This window comes from Podarcis vaucheri (assembly GCF_965113315.1).
Source record: "Podarcis vaucheri genome assembly, chromosome: 2".
Taxonomy (NCBI): domain Eukaryota; kingdom Metazoa; phylum Chordata; class Lepidosauria; order Squamata; family Lacertidae; genus Podarcis; species Podarcis vaucheri.
In genome coordinates this window covers 68,284,570-68,305,473 of record NC_138760.1, presented here as the reverse complement: position 1 = coordinate 68,305,473, position 20,904 = coordinate 68,284,570, and the positions used below count along the sequence as shown (strand labels likewise).

The 20,904-nt window shown below is 47.6% G+C and overlaps 1 protein-coding gene across 2 annotated transcripts in view; it reads right to left on the bottom strand.

Annotated features, from left to right (window-relative positions):
* Positions 1-5,485: 5,485 nt before the first annotated feature.
* GM2A (ganglioside GM2 activator) overlaps positions 5,486-20,904 on the bottom strand; it is a 29,418-nt gene continuing 13,999 nt past the window's right edge. Inside the window, exons 3-5 of one of the 2 annotated variants that reach the window (XR_014216607.1) lie at positions 9,721-9,903; positions 7,776-8,758; positions 5,486-7,054 (exon numbers count right to left, since the gene is read on the bottom strand). Coding sequence is in view for 1 of the 2 variants with exons in the window: in XM_082211845.1 (XP_082067971.1) it covers positions 8,588-8,758; positions 9,721-9,903 (354 nt within the window). In the remaining variant the exon portion in view is untranslated. Of the gene's footprint in view, positions 8,759-9,720; positions 9,904-20,904 lie in introns of both variants that reach the window. The other variant, XM_082211845.1, reaches the window with a different exon arrangement.

The following is a 20,904-nucleotide window of genomic DNA, read 5'->3' as shown; positions in this document are numbered from 1 at the left end:
CTGGCAAGCTGGCTATCGAGTTTCCCAGAAAAAGGCACAGTTATGTTTAGAAAAGGTCAAATATTTGGGCTTTGACATCTCACACCAACAACGAGCACTGAGACCAGAGAGGAAAGAAGCTATTTGCCTTATCAAGGAACCTACCACAAGGAAACAACTCAGAGGATTCTTGGGAACAGCAGGGTTTTGTAGACTATGGATACCTGATTTCAGCAGTCTGGCCAAGCCCTTACATGAAAGCACTCGAGGTGCAGAAAAGGACCCATTCGTATGGGGACCTGAGCAGCAACAAGCTTTTTTAGTTATCAAACAACGACTTATGGAGGCCCCAGCCCTTGGACTGCCTAATTCAGAAAAACCCTTTCAGCTGTATGTACATGAACAGAATGGGATTGCAGCGGCAGTCCTGACCCAGAGATTAGGAAGTTGGAACCGTCCAGTAGCTTATTTGTCAAAACAATTGGACTCAGTAGCAAAAGGATGGCCTCCATGCCTAAGGGCAGTAGCGGCCACTGCCAGCCTTGTCAAAGAAGCTGATAAATTTACCTTCGGCCAGACGATGTATGTGAATGTACCTCATGCTGTTCTGACACTCATGGAATATAAGGGTAGTTATTGGCTAACGAACCCAAGGATGGCTAGGTACCAAGGCCTATTGTGTGAAAATCCCAGGATTCATCTACGAGTAGTGAATATGCTCAATCCAGCGACTTTGCTGCCCCTACCAGAGGTAGATGATGAAGAATCACATGATTGTCTCCAAATAATGGATGAAGTTTATTCCAGTAGACCTGATCTGAAAGATGAACCATTGAAAAATCCAGATGTTGTATATTATACTGATGGTAGCAGTTACCTGCATGAAGGTGCCAGACGAGCAGGATATGCTGTGGTCACCAATGAGGAAGTTGTGGAAGCTGAAGCTTTGCCTGCTGGCACCTCGGCACAAAAAGCTGAACTTATAGGTTTAACTAGAGCTCTGCAATTGGCAGCCGGATGTAAGGCAAACATCTATACTGATTCTAAATATGCCTTCTTAACCCTGCATGCACATGGTGCTCTATGGAAAGAAAGAGGTCTAATAGGAGCCCACGGGAAGGCCTTGAAATATGGACCTGAAGTAGAAATCCTGTTAGAAGCAGTATGGGCTCCAGAACAGATTGCTGTAATGCACTGCAAAGGTCATGGACGAGGAAGGGATCCAATAACCAGAGGAAATCATGCTGCTGACAAAGCAGCCCGAGAGGCAGCCCAAAAGCCTGTGGGAGGATTTATAGCAGCCCTCATACCAGAGGTAGTTCCAGAAGAAGTTAAACCTCACTATACCCCAGAAGAGAGGAAGTGGGCTGAACAGGAAGGAGCGGTTGTGAAGGACGGTTGGATGATCCTGCCGGACAATAGGATTTATGTACCTCATCACCTAGCAGGCACAATTGTAAGAAATTATCATGAATCTACTCACCTTGGCGGTACTGCAACCAGAGAGAGTCTCAGTCGGAAGTTGTATATTATTAATCTATCACAATTAGCAACTTGCATTTCACAGAAATGTGTTCTTTGTGCTAAAAACAATCCCAGGCAGGGACCGGTACAACCTCCTGGAATCCAACATGTGGGATATGTCCCCATGGAAAGCCTAATTGTGGACTTCACAGAGCTGGTCCCTTCTAAGGGATTCAAGTATCTCCTTGTGTTTGTGGATACTCTTACCGGATGGGTTGAAGCTTTTCCCACCCGAACTGAAAAGGCACGAGAGGTAACTAAGAGACTCCTCACTGAATTGATCCCGAGATTTGGGTTACCTAGATGCATTGGAAGTGACAATGGGCCAGCGTTCATTGATCAAGTAGTACAAGAAGTATGTCGAGTCCTACAAGTGAAATGGAGACTGCATGCAGCCTATAGACCTCAGAGTTCAGGGAAAACTGAAAGAATGAATCGGACTTTGAAAACCCAATTGGCAAAATTAACCCAGGAAACGGGATTGGGATGGGTAGATGTGTTACCCATAACACTGTTTCGTGTTCGGTGTGCACCCACAAAAAGACTTAAGTTGTCACCTTTTGAGCTCCTGTATGGGAGACCGCCCTCCTTTGTTCAGGATATTTCAGTTGACCTTAAACAAATAGGAGACCATGTGACACAGGGACAAGTGCAATCTCTCTCCCGTGTTTTTGTTTCTCTTAACAGGTGGGCCCTCGAGCGCACGCCGTGCAGCATTGCCGAGCCGATTCATCAGTTCCAGGCTGGCGATAGCGTATGGGTGAAAGAGTGGAAACGTGATCCACTTGCACCTAAGTGGCGTGGACCTTACACCGTCTTGCTCTCTACTCCAACAGCGGTGAAGGTAGCTGAGGTGACCCCCTGGATTCATCACTCCCGTTTGAAGAAGTCCGAAGGCAGTTGGACGTGCAAAGGTGACCCCTCTAATCCTCTTAAACTGACTCTCTCCAAAAACCCCTGTATCTAGCCCTACCGGGAACGGGCTAGGTCACGGGCAACATTAGACGACCGGCCTGCTGCAGCCACAACCTGGAAGCTGGCTGACCTGCGCACGCCTGAAGCTTGAGGAGCATCTGAACCAGCGATTGTGAAAGGAAAGATTCTCTTATACAATTGATTGACTGCCCCCCCCTTGTGGAACAATTATCAGAGATATTACTCATTGGGGATCCTCGGGATATATGTTTTGGTCTTGGTGGTTCCCCATTCCTGTCACTGGGGGAATTATATTGGGACTAATATTTATTTGCTATCACTATAAGGTAATCTTTTGTGGAAGGAATGCATATGCTAGACATCAACATGATTCTATTATTAATCCTGATCCCTTGGGAAGGGGAAGGGTCCTTGAATCTGGCCAAATTGACTAAATATGGATTCCACCATGACCACAATATGTGGGTAGGTTTAGCTGAAATGGTAGCCAATGTTGCAAATAGGACCAATTGCCTTGTTTGCTCTCTCGGGCCAGATGATTCAGAGGGAGGTATGCCCTTATTACCGATACCATTAGATGCCATTGGTATGGTAAGCGAAATACCACACCAAACAGAAGTACAGAATTTCCCCGGATGGAACTCAACTAAACCATTACGAGTTATACCTGTACAAGGGGAATTCTGTGTACATAAATCATCAGATGCAGCTGATTCTACCATGATAGGCTCTTCTCATTGTCACTATACTTGGGATAATATTAAGAATACCTGGGCACACGATACTACCTATCGAACTCGGGATGCCTTGCCCTGTGCACCTCCTTTTATTCATGCATGGAAAGTGGTATGGAACATAACTGTGACAGAAAAAGGCAATCTAACATACTGCACTGTGAACTCTCTACCTCTTTTGCTATTTCGCCTTCTGTACTCCACGTACCAAAGACCTCAGACACGATGGTTGTGGTGGATATGTGGAGAATGGGCATACAAGAAACTCCCCTCCAAATGGAGTGGGACTTGTTTCCTGGGATGGGTATTGCCACCAATGTGGATTATGCCCACTAATTTGGCCAAGCGAACACGAAGAAACGCTGATATTTCTCATATAGCAGGAGGAAGTACCCAAAGTTGGAGCGGTACTGATGATTGGCCACCAGAGCGCATTATAGCCTATTATGATCCTGCCTCCTGGAATCCTGGTGAGCTCATACAAGGGGCACGGGATCCTATTTATAATCTAAACAGAATAATTCGATTGCAAGCAGTAGTGGAACTTGTAACCAATGCAACGGCCCGGAGTTTGAGACTTATTGCACAACAGTTGGATGAAAGTAGAGCCGCCATTTTGCAGCTGAAAATGGGAATGGATTATGTACTTGCCAAGCAGGGAGGCCTATGTGGAGTCTTGAACTTGACAGGGAATGCCTGTTGCTTTAACATTTCAGATAATGGTGAGGCAATCCGTGTGTTGGCCACAAAGATGGAGAATATAGCACATGTCCCAGTACAAACATGGGAAGGATGGGATATGGGATGGCTCACCAATTGGTTACCTAATGTCACAGGACTCAAAGGGATACTATTGTCTTGCTTGTTTTTCTTGACAGTAGTGGTAATGGTTTTATGTATGATGCCATGTATCATTTCATGTTTTAGAAGTACAATTAGCAAGATGGTTTCAAATGAAACTCTACCTCATATCATGGCCCTATACAGAGCTTTACCTCAGGAATATGATGAAGGTCAAGCTATCAAGGACACTTGGGACGAAGGTCCTTGAGCTTGAAAGGGGGGAATGAGGCATCAGGCATAAGCCTGCATTTTATTAATGTTTGATCAGGACTTGTATATTAAAGAGAGCTTAAAGATTTTCAAAAGTTTCAAGCCAGAAGACCAGCAGTTTACAACCTTGGTAATGTTTATTCTTCTAGACAAGGGCCCCTTTGATTGATAGCAGAAAACAATTCTCAAAGTCGTAAAAGCTGAAATTACAGGAAACTGACCCTACATGTTACAGAAGATAAAAAAGGCAGAGATAAACATAATTAATAGTTGGTAAATAGTAAAATAATATCAATGTGCCTCCCAGTAAATGACCCAGATCTTCTTTCTAAGGTTAAAAGGCCAAGACCAAATGGGGAAGCATCTAGCTAGCAAGTCTTTTTGTCTAATGGGAAAAGCAGCTGGCTGAAGGAGGGGTTGTAAACTGGAGAGGCTTCTTTTGAAGCTGTTTTTTTACTGAGTTCCTTTTTACTTTACAAAGGCCTTATTCCTTTTAAAAGGCTACCTATGTTATGTATTAAATATATTGTCTTAAATGTAATTATGCAAAGGATTTAAGAAATGCTAGATTTCATATAGTTCTAAGAATTGTATTTTGAAATTAAGTCAGCCACCAGTCTTGCCCCCCCTTGCTAGACAAGAGACGCCGTCCTGAGCAGTCCTGATTTATTAGTTGTCAAACATTTGTTTAGAAACCTTCAAATGAAGGAGATCTTTCAATGTTGATGTGAAACTCAAGATCCTTGACATATGTTTAAGATAAAAATTTAAGATTAACCATTTGTTTTAGAAGGCAAAAGGGCAAGGAGGGCAAGAGGTGAGCTGGTAATTAAGATTCCTTGTTGAGACACATGTAAGATATATTACTACTTATTTGTCATTTATAGATGTAACAATATATAGCTGTTTGTGTTCCATATAAGGACAGGAGGATGTGGGTGTATCTTTTAGGATTGGGTATAGCAATCAGCCAATAGGAAATCCAACTAGGCTGATTGGACAGAGGCAGCCACAGGAGGAGCAAAGGGGGCTGGATTAAGGGAATATAAGGGCTGGCCATAATGGCAGGAGCCAGGCCAGAGCTTGGTAACCATATACCACTGTGCCTCTCATTTATTTGTCTGACAAATAAATAATTATTTTAATTTCTCTATTGCTGCGTTGAATATTTCATTCCAGCTAAGCGTTAACCACAAGCAGGGTGCTACACTTCCACATAAGTACACAACCGTAGACCAATCAGACACTAACACAGCAGCTATGGAATAAAAAGATTTTATTCAATACTCTCTTATGGCACCAACACTAAAGGCCACTTGATTTTTTTTCCATCATAAAGATGGATACCACAAAATAAATCAGCTAGCCGCTGCTAAGCATTCAGGGTAAAGATAATTTAAGAGATGATTAGAATGCAGATGAAATCAGTAGGAAATTGTGATTATTTGTGAAATGTAGCAAGCTCAAAAAGGTTTTTTTGAAGAATGAAAGGTGTTTTCCTAAGTAATATATTCCACAGGTAATATGCTACATCCATCATTTTCCATACATCTATCCATGTGATTATATCCAGCACCTGGACACACCACGGCCATTATTATTTAAGGCTTACAAGGCACTTTAGCAACATGGTCATATAAAAATATGGAGTAATACTAGCAGGCTGCCATATACCCAGGGCACAGGTCTGACAGTTTAACATGGGGAGCACAATAACAACTGCATGCTTACATTGCAAGACAGCACAGCAGTGGTTTTGTGTGCAAACCTCTTAGGCAGTGCTGTGGGGAAACACTTTTTTATTGATGCATTTGGGTGCAATTATTTGGAAGAGGCTGTGGGGTTATTGTATGATGCAAGAGGAAACGAAAGTGTTGTTTGTAAGCTAGAGGGCAATATATTTTCTTGTGCCACTCCCCATAACTCTGGATGTGTGCACATTAAATATATTAAATATATTTGAAAACCTACGCAGATAAAGCAATGCTGCCTTGCCAAGTCTAGCACTGACAAAGGGATTTGTCACTAGGACTTAGGCCCTCCAGGCTGATATTTTAAGTGGACTGGAATAATGATTTGTTAGGACTAGAGACGGAAGTTGGCTGGAAGGACTATGATGGTACGGTAGTTTTTCCTTTAGACTCTTGCTCCTCTATAAGTTGCAATGCATTTTCCCCCGAGTCTCAATATTTGTTTGCATAGGAGGGGAACAAGAAGCACATGGTGCATGGTAGAGATGGGTTAGACACAAAAGTATGTTTGGAACATGGAAGGACCAGCTTTTGGGGAGTTCAGATATTCAAGATGGCACTGTGAAATAAAGTGCACAGTCATCATGGCCTATCCAGTATGGCACAAGGTAAGGAGGGTTACTACAATTAACACCACCACTGAATACATCAGGCAGAGTTAATGTCAGTACCAACAAGGGTAATAAAACAGGGCAAAGTATGTTGTATACCTGGAGTACAGGTACAAATCCTTAAAAACGTGCGAGGCTTAAAACAATCACCTTACAAGCTTAAGGTCTCATTGGGAGGAAAGCAAGGTGGAGGGAAAGAAAAGGAGGAAACACACCCAAGGGCTCCATCACACATTATGGAGGTTGAGGGAAGAGTTTCCATGAGCACCAACCAAGCAGGTGACTAATTCTTAGTCCAGATGTCCAGGCTCATTGTAACAGTCTTTTACCAGTTCCGCACATGCAATATGTATTCGACAAATCTGTTCATCACCTCAAAGAACACAGAAATTATACACAGTACTCAAACAGTCGCCATATGGCACAACAACTATACATCTTATATTCATGTCACCAGATTACTTGGCTGATTCATGCAATTAGATTACTTGGTTCATAATGGTACCATTTAGAATGTTAGAATTTTTGTTCTCCTTCAATCCAGAGCACATCTCCTTGAGAATAATAGAGATCTGTGATTCCCCCGCCACTGCCCCCCCCCGGACTCCCATCAGTGTGGGATTAATTGGTTCCTTAGGAAATAGAAGTTAAGTAAGTATCTTTCGTTTTCTAGTTGAACAAGAAGAGAAAATTCCCACAGAGATGGACATGTGTCACTTTGCCCAACAGTCCCCAAACTGTCCAGATACCTTGGGAGAGCACTGCAAGCATTTGGTCCTTTTCCAGAAAAGTTGGCAAGAGTCTTGCATGAAATACCACACAGATCTTTTATGTTGAGTGTTTTCCTTCTGCTTTTATCAGAAGCTAACTTGAACAGATCAATCCCACCCAAAACCCCTCTCTCTAACCAAGCACCCAACTTCTGTTCAGAAGATAAACAGGAGCATGAAACAGCATATACGGTTTGGAATCAGGAGGTGTAAAGTGTGTGTGTGTGTGTGTGTGTGTGTGTGTGTGTGTTATAGAAGGGTTAGTTCCCTTCATTGTCCCACTCTCTTGGTTGGATCTAGTCCTCATGCACGAAGTTCAACTTAGGCAGCACAAGACTAACAGATATGGGCCTTTTGAGGGATTGGAACTGCTTGATCATATAGCGTGCTTGGTGTATGGCAGAGTGAAGGAGCCACCTTGACCAAGCAGGGGTTGCAGAAGTAAATACAGAGGAGATGGTGGAGCCTGCCTGGCTATTTTGATCTGTGATGCAGAAAGCAGGAAGTGTGGTTTCTTCCTTGGGTTACTGCTTCATGAGTCTGCTCAAGCTATCCTGTCAGAATACCCCAACAACCTTTCAGTATTCTCACAACCCCATAGTCTGAGACCCTGGGGGTGTAGAGGAATCTTATGGACAGTGACGCATAAAGATTATGCATGTGTTACTTTACCACGCTGAGAAGCTGCACTTACATCTATTCTCAAAGCCATTATGCACTCCCTACCCCTGTGTAGCATATATATCCAGGGTGATGTGGTCCTCATTCAGCCTTCCCCAACTGGCTCCCCTGGGCATTATTGGACTACACCTTCTACCATCCCCGGCCAGGCTAGCCAATGTTTAGAGATGATGAGAGCTCTGGTCCAACAATGCCTTGGGGGAAAAGGGACCAAGGTTAGGGAAAGCTGCCCTCATTATAACCAATGCATAAACACTGGTTAGGCACAGACATCTCAATTTCTGATTTTTAAAAATATATTTCTGAACATTTCTTCATTGAGTTTGGTGGTTTTTCCAAGTGATTAAAAGCAATCAGCAGAAGTTAAAAAAAAATTTTTTTTAAAGCAGAGTGAAAGATAGGGGCTGCTGTTCACATCATCATCTTGGCTCCTCCTCAGAAGCCATCATAAAAGCAGTTGCAGCTAAGAAGTCTCAGTATTAGCAATTCAAGAGGGGGGGAGAGGGTAAGAAATGTGGCACTCAAGCCCAAAGATGCCTGCGTTGTAGTCACCAATACCACCGGCTCTCAGAGTGCAGGGAAAGCGACAACCTGAGACAGCCCAGCTGTTGGTCACCATTGCTCAGCACAACCTGGAACCTGTAGTCCCCATTGGTGAGCATGGGAGGCAAATCCAAGGTGGGGATGTAGAAGGTGGAGGAAGGCAAGTTGTAAGAACCCTGAAAGGAGAAAACACACACAAAAATCTGTCAGCCCATATCAGCCAACACTTTCTGCTCCCTCCATCAGGTATACTAACAGTGCCAATAGGTAACACTCAATAAGCAGATCTTTTACAGTATGAAATCAAGGAGAAATTACAGGTTGATAGGTATGGCCACTGAAATATTCCAGCCCCTCACTGGGAGCCAGCAGGCTCACCCAGTTTGCACAACTGAAAACATACAAACCAATGCACTCAAGCCTGTCAAAATCTAGAAGATGCTCTTTTCTAGAAGAATGAGTGGGTTAGCTGGAGTCAGCAGCTTCTGACTACTCCATCGCATATAAGCCCCAAGCTGCCGCCTAGAGATATCCCTATATGAGCAATGCACTAACTCTGAACCTTGCCTTAGGACACAAGGAGCTGCTAAAAGCATCCCTGAAAAATACCTCGTAGGCTGCCCCTTTTCGGTTTACAGGATGCAGATGTGGAGCAGAGTTGGGCAGAAATCGGACTGAATTAAAGGTCTGCAAAACTTGCATGAGAAATGCCGTTTTAAAACTCATCTTTCAGGCTCCAAGTCTTGGTTTTCCAGAGGAAACCCAGCTATCTGTTGGAAAGACAGCCAGCTCCATCATTCCTTTACTGAACTTCATCATTCTCCCTTAATTTCTTTTAATGCACATGGGCTTAATTATAGGTGCAGTGCACTGCACTACGGGGGTTTCAAATCTTTACATGGAGATGTATCTATAAGCTTTCTTATCTGCCCTGCCCCCGTACTTCCTTGATTATTAAACATGCAGCAAATTTGACTGCAAACCTTGGTTAAGCCTATCAGCTGTATGGAACCCCTGTCTTTCTCTGATGGACCTGCACATTCCACAGGGATGTGGAATTTGGTGTCATGCCTTGCAGCTGCCCATCTCATGTGGGATTTGTTTCTTTGGTTCCCAAGAGGGGGAAGCTTAAACTTACCGCTCTGAAGGGGCAATGGCAAGGAATGTCATAAGACTGCAATGGTTCCGGACATGGCTGGCCGGGAGGAATAGCCTGATCCAGTATGGCACACAAATCTTGATAGGTGCAGCTGCCAAGATCTTGCACGCAGGGGACCTTTATCCACATATCGCCAATCTTCTTCTCCAAAACAACCTCTCCCTAGAAGTAAACATTACACACAAACATTAATTTAACCTCCGACTTTCCTCCTCAAAAATCACCCACAGCTCAATGCTTACTATAGCTTAGACAACTGGCCATCCTACCTATAGGGCAAGGTTGGGGAGCCTGTAGTCCATCATCATTTGAAAGACCGCGACTCCCATTATCCCTCATCGTTGGCCTCATCATCATCACCACTGATAACATCAATATATGGTACCTCTTATTACCAGAGGCTGGGAACTTGTCAGTCCCCAGAAGCACCTGAGTGGGCTCTAATTTGCAGCTTTGATTGGAGTCAGCTCTTAGGTACCACCACAAGAGGGCAGTAAGGAGCAACAATTCATTATTTCTTTATGCTTCCCCCCCCTGACTTGACCTTCACTGTAACAGATTACTGGGCAGTATGCAACAATAAAGAAACACAGAACAACACTGCAACATTCGACAGGCAGAGGCAATACGTAAAACTGAGAAGAAACAAATGAATGGCCACATTAGAGCAAGTTCTTGTCCCAGATATGAAAAGCTCCTGCTTCAAAGTGTGCTTGTGTACAGAGGAACTGCTTAACCATTTCCTTCCCAGACACTGATCTGCTCAGAATTCCTTCTCCCCTCTGCATCTTCCCTCTCAATGAGAGGGTCTCCTCTTATCCAGCCTAAACATACCCAACTTCCTCAATTGTTCCTCGTAAGACTTTGTTTCCAGACCCTTGATCATCTTGGTCTCCCCTCCTCGGCACATGTTCCAGCTTGTCAATATCCTTCTTAATTTGTGGACATAGTACTCCAGGTGTGGTCTGACCAAGGCAGAACAGAGCGGGACTATGACTTCCCTTGATCTGAACACTCGACTTCTGTTGATGCAGCCTAGAAGATCATTAGCTTTTTTTGCTGCTGCACCACGCTATTGACTCAAGTTAAGGTTGTGGTCCACCAAGACCCCTAGATCTTTTCTATATGTACTTCTGCCACACTTGGGTTTAAACATGCAACCTGGCTGAATAAGCAAGGAACAACCCTAATTAAGCCTCCCAGCTCCAACTGGTTTGAAAACAGGCCCTACCTGCATGATAGCTCACAAGGCCTCTCTTGCTTTCAGAGATGTTTCAGGAGCAGCTGAGCTTAGCTATTTTCCTTCTTCTCATTGAACATAAGGCTGCTCTGTATAATAATGCCAGGCATTTCCCTCAATGAGCAAAGTTCCATTTTTCTGCAACATCGGAGAATTCAGGCATTTGCCGTGGCGCCTAAGTGGGCCCATAGCCCTCTGCCCCAGCTGCATCTTCACTGTCATCAGAACATAAGAGCCCTGATGGATCAGGCCAAAGACCCATCTAGTCCAGATTCCTCTTCTCACATCCAGATGCCTGAGAGAAGCCCCTAAGCAGAACCTGAGTGCAAGAGCACTCTCCATGCTTGCACTCCCCAGCAACTAGCTTTCAGAGGAATACTGGCTCTGACAGTATAAGGAGAACAGATTGTGATTATTAGCCATTGCTAGCCTCATCTCCTCCACATGGATTTGTCTAATCCTCTTTTAAAGCCATCCAGGTTGGTGGTGAGCACTGCCTCCACAGTTTAACCGTGAAGAAGAAGAAGAAGAAGAAGAAGAAGAAGAAGAAGAGGAGGAGGAGGAGGAGGAAGAAGAAGAGGAGTTTGGACTTGATATCCCGCCTTTCACTCCCCTTCAGGAGTCTCAAAGCGGCTAACATTCTCCTTTCCCTTCCTCCCCCACAACAAACACTCTGTGAGGTGAGTGAGGCTGAGAGACTTCAGAGAAGTGTGACTAGCCCAAGGTCACCCAGCAGCTGCATGTGGAGGAGCAGAGACGCGAACCCGGTTCCCCAGATTACGAGACTACCGCTCTTAACCATTACACCACACTGGCTCTCGTGCTTTCCTTTGCCTGAGCTGTCACTTTGCATGGAGGGTTTGAGAAAACCAGAGGCAGTGTAAGGATATTCCCAGGGTGTACCTGATCCCACTGCTCAAGCACCCGGCATTGCCTCCCCAAGTCTTTTCTCCTGCAAGCTGTTCTCTGACAGTGTCCTTCTTTAGGAATTGCCATTATGGACCAATGTGGTCTTGCTAAGTAGGACAGGTACCAGGGAGAGTGCGCCAGCCCCAGCTCAAGGAGGATTCCTGTCCCCTTGTGCCAGAGTCCTAAAAAGCAGCACTGGACAGGAACACACAAGCAAGTCATGCTACCTCTTGTGACGCTTCTTCCCCATGTTTCAAAAAAGGAATCTTGCAAAAAAAAAATAATTAGGGAGCTTGTGGGGAGATGCAGGAAGGCAGTATAAATGGAAGGGTGGCAAGGCATCCACTGGGGTCCCAGAAATGGTGGCACCCACAATGAGAATGAAGCAAAAGGCCACAGCTCTCTGAATGGGAAACAGGTGGTGCATGCACGCACGCACACACACACACACAGGTTCCTCTTTGGAGGTCACCTCCTCTTTCCATATTGTATCTGAAGCCTCGTAAAAGGAAGTGAAGCTCACTTGCACTTCCTCCGATGCCTCACGTTTAAACTCTCTACATCTACTTGGTTATAAACACTCATCACAGCCTTCTTTCTCATATCTCAAGCCCATTCGAGAAAGGTGCATGCTTTTGCTGTGGCAAGATGGAATGGCAGACCACGGTTTGGCATTACAAATGTGAGCCCGGACTGAGCATCCAAGCACACACTTCTCCCTCCCTTGTAGCAATTTCCCGCCTCCTTTCCTGGTTTGCGGCAACCTCGGTTTGCCATTTTGGCCTAACGGGCCAACTATGGTTTGTGCTTGCCCTGCAGGAAAGAATAAGGAACCAAGATCGAACCCTCACACCAAGTCCGTGCGCTTGACAAATCATGGTTTGCTGTGGCACCTGGACCAACCCAGGAAGAATTCCATGTCTGCAGCTGTCCAGGGAATCTGTCACAGGAGAGAAAGTGGCAAAAAACAATTGGTAGCCTAAAGGCCCAATATAAGCTCGAGTGTGGAGCTGCTTATAAGAAAGGTCTTTAAGGAGGCTAAAGGGCTTCCCTGCTAGTTAAGTCCTATAGGTTATCCCATGGTCAGTGGAGTGCATCAGTTTCCCTGCAGGTCATCAGACAAGCTGGAACGTGTGCAGAGGAGGGTCTGGAAACCAAGCCTTAAGAGGAATGGTTGAAGGAGTTGGATACGTTCAGCCTGGAAAAGAGGAGACTGAGAGGAGATATGATACGATAGCCTTCTTCAAATATCTGAAGGGCTGTCACATGGAATAGGGAACATGCTTGTTTTCTCCTGCTGTAGAGGGTAGGACTTGAACCAACAGATCCAAATTACAAGAAAGATTCCGACTAAACCTAACTCTCTGAAGGGAAGAGCTGCTCAGCAGCAGAACTGACTACCGGACATCAGAAGGTAGTGGACTCTACTTCATTGGAAGTTTTTAAGCAGAGGCTGGATGGCCTCAGGGATTCTGTAGATGTGAATTTGGCATTGTATGGGGACTAGAGATCCCTTTCACCTATGATTCTACACATAGGAGCTCTGTGCTTCTGTTTCCTTCATCTCTAAAGCAGGAATACCACCACTAAACATGGGCATGAGAATGGACTTCCGGGGGAGGCGCCTCCGGCAATGGCAGAATTCCTCTGACCGGGAGGAATCTGCTCCATGGAAATCTGGGCGAAGGCGGAGACCCGTTAAAATCACAGGTGGGAGAAGCCTGTGAACGTGGGATTCGGCGGGCACCTTTTGCGCCTCCCCCACTCGCGGGGAACCCCGGTTTTTGGGGCTCTGGAGCGACGTGGGGTGAGCGGCGCGGTGCATCGAATCGTCTGCTTCTTCCACGGAGTGAAGCCGTATAGCTGTTGCCGGAGAGCGCTAACCTTTTCCTGTGGACAATTTGACTTTAAAGTAATTACCCATGAGTAGAGCTGAAACGGAAGAATTGGATCTCTAAAAGTTTAATTTGGTATCGTAACGGGGAGGTTCAAAACAGGAAGTCCGCCTTCCCTTTTTGTAAACAGACTGAGGCAATGAAGTTGCAAGCTGGAGTCTTGGAAGGTCTTTTGTAAAATATCAAATTTCCAACAGTAAAGAACATTAAACCCCCTCTTGGAGGCAGGAGAAGAGAGGGGGAAGTTGTGGATTGAGTATGCCTGCGGGAGAGAGTGAAGAGGCTTAAAACACCGCCGCTCTGACCCTGGAAACGGGCTGCTAGTAAGACTGATGTTTTTCTTTTTTTCTTTTTTTGGAATGTTCATTGACAGCGCTTAGAACGTTCATTGACAGCTAGCTAAACAAGAGAAATACATTGTTTCTACTGTTTCCGGCTGTTTTTAAAAAAGGAGGAAAGTAACTGAAAATTGAAACTAACTTCGGATTATTGAAACTGTGTTTAAAAGAGGACATATTGACTGATACAAATACAACCTGTTTTCCCCTAGTGGAAGCTTTTGAAATTGGTTACTCTATAGGAGCTGGGCTAGGGGAATTTCCAGCTGCAAGATAAGAAAAGTTTGAGACGTTGGAATTGACCTTGAATCTCTTAAGTGTTATGGCAAACGGAAGGGGAAAAACAGACGGGATGTCGACAGAGGAGGCCTTAGTGGCTGCATTATTGAAAATGAACGATTCGCTGGAACAACTCCATAAGAAAACAGATGCGAGGAATGTGAAATTGGATGTTGCAAATATTGAGACTGATTTAATTGTAGAAAGTTTAAATAAGTTGGGACAAAAGGTGAATACCAATTCAGAAACCACTCTGAAACTGATACAGGAATCTACTCTGATACGGCAAACTGCAGATGAAGTCAGGGGAAAAACCCTTGCTGCTGAACTTAAGGTGGTACAACTGGAGAGGAGAGTCCCATCCATACAAAGACAACTTGATGAACATAAGCTGACATTCGTTATGATTGAACTTAAAGAAGAGCGGATGAATTTGGGGACCAGAGCCCTGTCTGAGTTGGAGAAGGAAAGCCTGACAGAGTTTCAGGAGGTGACAGGACCAACATTGGTTGAGAAAGAGAGGTATTTGGGGGTTAGTATGACCGCCAAAAATGTGAATCTGCTTAAGGACAACTGTGAAGGATGTTGGATTGAAGAGAAGGGGAATTTGGAAATATGGACAAACCAGAAGTTGTTACTGTTGGGCCGAGTTGTTGTGGCGGGGATGGGGGCTGCTGTGTTGCTGGGGATGTTGCTGTTGTTTCAAACATTGCAAGCTCTGGATGGGATGGAGGGATTCAGGAGGTGGCAGAGGGATGCTCCTAGAGTTGTCTGGCAGGGCAGGAAGCCTCGAGTTAAGCTTAAGATATTGATGGATGCTAAAGAAGGAGGTAGACCTGCCCTGCCAGACCTTTAAACTTTGATGTGAACCATCTGCCTTTTGCTGGTTGAGAGAATGGTTGCTTCTTGAAAACACTGAAGTGTTGGATAATGGCAGACGAAGTTGATGGACTATAGGGAATTAGCGGAAATGACTGGCAAGATCCGAGACCAGGGTGAAGAGTCAGTGGAAGAAAATTGGAAAAAGTTTAAAGACTATTTATAGAAATATTGTAAAATTAAGAAATGTTAGAAAAATGTTGGAATGAAATTACATGGCTTTAGTAGAAATGTCATAAGGAATTAAGTATAAATAGATTAATAGAAAATTAAGGGGAAAGTATGGCAAGAATGTGTTAAGATAATTATAGAACAGAAAACAGAGTAAGATGGAAAGGAATTGCTGAAACAAATAATAGAACTGGAATACAAAAAGGGAGGTGTGAGGAAATCACTGGAAATAAGTGAATGAAATATAAGATATTGAAAATGTTTGAGGTGTTTTTAAATTGTTTTTGTTTGTTTTTGCTTGATCCATTCGTATTTGTCAGGGGTTCAGAAGCAGAGACGCAGAGAAGGGTGGAAACAGAGAGCGAGGGGGAGGAAGCCGAAGGGAGAATGAGTGATGATGACGACCCGAGATCTCCAAGCCTAAGCAGTGAGTCAGAGGACTCCCAAAAGGGAGCCCCAGTGAGCAGAGCAAGGGGGGGATCCGGGGGGACACCCCAGGAGGAAGGGAACAGAGGAGATTCAGAGAGCAGCAGCTGGAAGTCGGGACCCACGCTCATAACTGAGGGCGGCAGCAGCTGGAAGTCGGGACCCACGCTCAAGACTGAGAGCAGCAGGGAGGAAGGTAGCCAGGCATCGGGTTCCGGAGGCTGTCAGCAGGAGGGAGGGCACGAGTCAGGGGTGGTCACGCCCTCCTCAGAGAGCGAGGCAACGGTTAAGAGGAAAGTAGAGAGTTGGGCGCGCGCGCCAAGTTCAAATGCAGCGGAAGCTGGAGCAGTAAGCAGCCCGGAGAGTGAGCCAGGTCCTAAAGCCCGCCGCAAGGAGGCAGAAGGATCAGGGGGGTCAGCGTCAGAGGAGAGTAGAAGGGAGGAGGCCCAGGGGGGCAGAAGGACCCAGAGACGTAGGGAGAGGCGAAGGAGGTGGAGCAAGGCTAGGGTATTAAGCTGGTGTGCAAGAGGCGGGGACTCAGACGGGTCTTCGCCGACCTAGAGCAGAAGGTGTAGAGCTGCACGCTGCAGTTCGGAAATGAAACCTGTAACTCAATAAAGACTCTTTTAAAGTGGACGCTGTGTGGCGTGGTCCTATGTGAGCTGGGACCTGGTAGCAGCTCTGACAGTAAGACCCGTCTCCTCAAAGCTTCAGAAACCTGAAACCTCGCAGCGGGAGCAGAAGCCGCTAGGGGAGGAAGAGGGGTGTCTGTAAGCGAGCTCACAAAGGTTAGCAAGATGACGGAAGAACAGAGGATCTCCGCGCTGCAAGAGGCAGTGACCCAGTTGTCCTCAGAGGTATTGGCTTCCAAGAAACGGGAGGAGGAGACTACAGCCGCCTACAGAGACCTACACGCCAGGTTTGAAATGCTTGTTAAGCAAGGGCAACCGGGACCCAGACCGGAGGGCGTGGGATTGGCACGGAGAGCAGGAGGGCTTGTGGCTCACTTCGATGGGACTTTGCAACAGTACCCTAATTTTAGAGCAGACGTAATGTGCGCACTGCAACTGCTGGCAAAAGACTTTAGAGATGAGGAAGAGAAGGTGGGGTTCATATTGTCCCATTTGCATGGGGATGCCAAAGCCTGGCTGCGCAATTTGTGGAGGGATAAAGATCCGGCGCTTCAGAATGCAGATGCCTTTATCAAAGCGATGGATGCGTGTTTTTTGTCTACTATTGATGTGGATCTTGCCAGACGGGAGATTCATGGACTAAAACAAGGGAGGGCGAGCGTCCGGCAGTATCACGCCCGATTTTTTGCGCTGGTCAGTGCTTTAGAATGGGATCGGGATTCGCCCCCTGTCAGAGACCTCTTCTGGGAGGGTCTAAGTTCTGCGGTTAAGGATGAAATTGCAAGGGGGGAGAGGCCCCGAAGCACGCAGGAGGTGGTCCAAAGGGCGCTGACTGTGGGGGTGAGGCTGGAAGAACGTCCATGGTGCAGAGATGAAGGACGTGGAGGGCGCGAAGCAGCGAGAAGTTTCTCTTTCGTTCCGAGGGAAGCAGCGCGTGCGCAATCCACACCTCCGCCAGGAGGGGGAGGGGAACCGATGGAGGTTGGAGGTGCAAGGGCTCAGTCAGCAGCCAGAGCCCTAGCACCGGCAGCAGTGAATGCGAAGCCTCCTAGAGGGAACAGGAAGTGTTACATCTGCGAGGATCCAGGCCATTTGGCGAAGGAGTGTCCCCGGAGGCTCCACAAGCACACTGCAGCCTCAGCAATGGTGACTGCAGCAACGCAGCAAGGAGAACCACAGCAGGGAAACGACGATGTCTGGCTGGAGACGGAGGCACTGGGGCCCAGCCAGACGCATCTGTGAAGCAGTCCCCAGCAATCTTGCAACCCACGGATCCCCTCCCACCCAAACCAGTAGTGCAGCTCACAGCATCTCTCCAGCTACCCGACGGCGTCACTATCGAAGTGCCGCTTTCTGTGGATTCTGGAAGCAACGCAGACTTTATAGCGCAGAGCTTTGTGGAGCAGCACGCTATACAGCTATTGCCTGCCACTCTGCCCCTGCAAGTCGTCACAGTGGATGGCAGAGAGTTGCTAGGGGGGCAGGTGGTGAAGCAGACGCCACCGATGGTGATGCGCCTTGGCAACCACAGGGAAGTCATCAGTTTTAATGTCACCCAACTGTCGGACACGCCCATTGTGTTGGGCATGAGTTGGCTGGACAGGCACAGTCCGACACTGGCTTGGTACCAGAGACAACTGATCTTCGGCTCCTCTTATTGCGCAGAACACTGCATCCTGCCCCGACGGGAGGGAGAGGAGGAGGAATCACAACTGCAGTTGGGAACGTTGCAAGCGGTCCCCCACAAATACGCGAGCTTTTTGGAGGTCTTCTGCGAGAAGGAGGCGGACAAGCTACCCCCTCACCGGCCATATGACTGCAAGATTGACCTCCTACCGGGGGCGACGCTGCCGAAGGGGCGGCTATACTCCATGTCTGAAGATGAAATGCAGGAACTCAAACAGTTCATCGAGCATAATCTGGAGCGTGGCTTCATCAGAGAGTCCAAGGCAGTGGGGGGCAGTCCCGTTTTCTTCGTGAAAAAGAAAGACACGCCCCAAAAAAGACTAGTTGTGGACTACCGCCTTTTGAACCAGATGACCAAACCGTCTGATTACCCCATGCCCAGGATTGACGACCTCCTCGCGACGGTGCGCAAGGGACGCGTGTTCACCAAGTTGGACCTGCGAGGGGCGTACAATCTCATCCGCATGCGGGAGGGCGATGAGTGGAAGACGGCCATGTTCACACCGCTGGGCACCTACGAATACAGAGTTATGCCCTTTGGATTACAAAATGGCTCTCACTGTTTTCAAGCTTTTATGCATCACGTGTTGGAGGGACTCCTCTACAAGACATGCGTCTGCTTCCTGGATGACATCCTGATTTTCTCTGACTCGCAGCAAGCTCACGACCGAGACGTGAGGGAGGTGCTCAGCAGGTTGCAACAACATAGACTGTACGCCAAGCTGGAGAAGTGCCAGTTCGACACGACGGAGGTGGATTTCCTGGGATACAAGTTGTCGGACAAGGGGATAGCCATGGACAGCACCAAGGTTCGTGCGGTATTGGATTGGAAAAGCCCGCGCAACCGGAAGGAGGTCCAGCGGTTTGTCGGCTTCGCCAACTTCTATCGCAAGTTTATCAAGGGGTTCGCGATGCAGACGGCAGCAATTACGGACACGCTCAGCTCCAAAAAAAAGAAATTCATCTGGACGGAGCAGGCGGAACAGTCCTTTCAAGCGCTCAAGCATCTCTTCGCATCGGAGAAGCAACTGCTGCATATCGACCCCAGTAAACCGTTGAGGGTAGAGACAGACGCGTCAGACAGAGCCGTGGGAGCTGTCCTGCTGCAGCGAGACCCGCAGGGGGTGTGGCGGCCGGGAGCGTTCTACTCCAGAAAGCTCAGCAAGTCGGAGCAGAACTACACCATCTGGGACAGGGAGTTGCTGGCCATTCATGCAGCTTTCAAGGCGTGGAGGCACTTCCTAATCGGCGCCAAGCACACGGTGCAGGTCTGCACGGACCACAAGAATCTGGAGCACTGGCGCACGGCTCAGTTCCTGAACCAGAGGCAGATACGTTGGGCGGAGTTCTTTGCTGACTTCAATTTCCGAATAGAGTACGTCCCAGGCGACACCAACATCATGGCGGATGCACTGTCCCGAAAACCGCAATACCTAGAAGAGGTGACGCCAGCGGCGGCCATGCACATCTTCGCACCGACGGCGTGGGCGTGTGCCTCAGCTACAGTAGACCTGGATGCGGTGCGACGTGCATTGCGGGACGACTCATTCGCGCAAGACAAGATGGCGGAACTGCTCAGAGGCACGGCTACCACGGACGAGTTCCAGGTGCGGGACGGCTTGCTCCTACGCAAAGGGGCTGTCTATGTACCAGGAGACGACCTTCGCGCCAAGGTACTGCAACAGTTGCACGACGCACCCACGGCCGGTCACTTTGGCACAGAGAAAACGATGGAATTAGTCGCGAGAGACTTCTGGTGGCCCAGGCTGAGAGGAGAGGTCGCGGACTACGTCGCGAGGTGCGACACCTGCCAGAGGGCCAAGCCGGTACACAGACCACCGGCGGGACTGTTAGAACCGCTGCAAACACCGTTTGAACCGTGGGAGAGGGTGGCCCTGGACTTTGTGACGGATTTACCCAGCTCGAGAGGCAAGACAGCTGTGCTAGTGGTGGTGGACTTGTTCACCAAGATGGCACATTTCATTCCGTGTGCGAAGGTGGCCACGGCGGAACAAACCGCCAAACTGTTCATAGATCACGTGTTCAAAGTGCATGGCCTGCCACGGTCTATCCTGTCCGACCGCGGACGCCAGTTCATCTCGTCTTTCTGGCAGAAGCTGATGGGTTTTCTAAATGTCAAGGTCAATCTGGCATCAGCAAGACACCCGCAGACCAACGGGCAAGCAGAGAGGGTCAATGCCATCATGCAGCAGTACCTGAGATGCTATGCCAATCAACAGCCTGCGACGTGGGTGGATTACCTGCCGCTAGCCGAGTTCGCTTACAACAACACGAAGCACGTGTCCACAGGAGTGACGCCGTTCTTTGCCAACAATGGGAGGAATCCCAGAACCTTCCCGGGACTGGAGAGAGTGGGGGAAGGAGAACCACCGACGGCGGACGCGTTCGCGTCAGAGCTGCAGGCGGTCCACGATCAACTCAGACGGCAGCTGGAGCTAGCTAAGCACGCCTACAAGGTGCAAGCTGACAAGCACAGGCGGGTTGGCGAAGCGATCCAAGTGGGAGACTGGGTCTGGTTGGCAGCCCACGCAGTGCCGACCAGGTCGCTTGCCAAGAAGAAGTTGGGGCACAAGCAGATCGGTCCGTACCAAGTCGAAGCGCAGATCAACCCGGTAGCCTTCCGACTGGCGCTGCCGGAGGGTTCCAGAATGCATCCGGTGTTCCACAGGTCGGTGCTCACTCCCTAC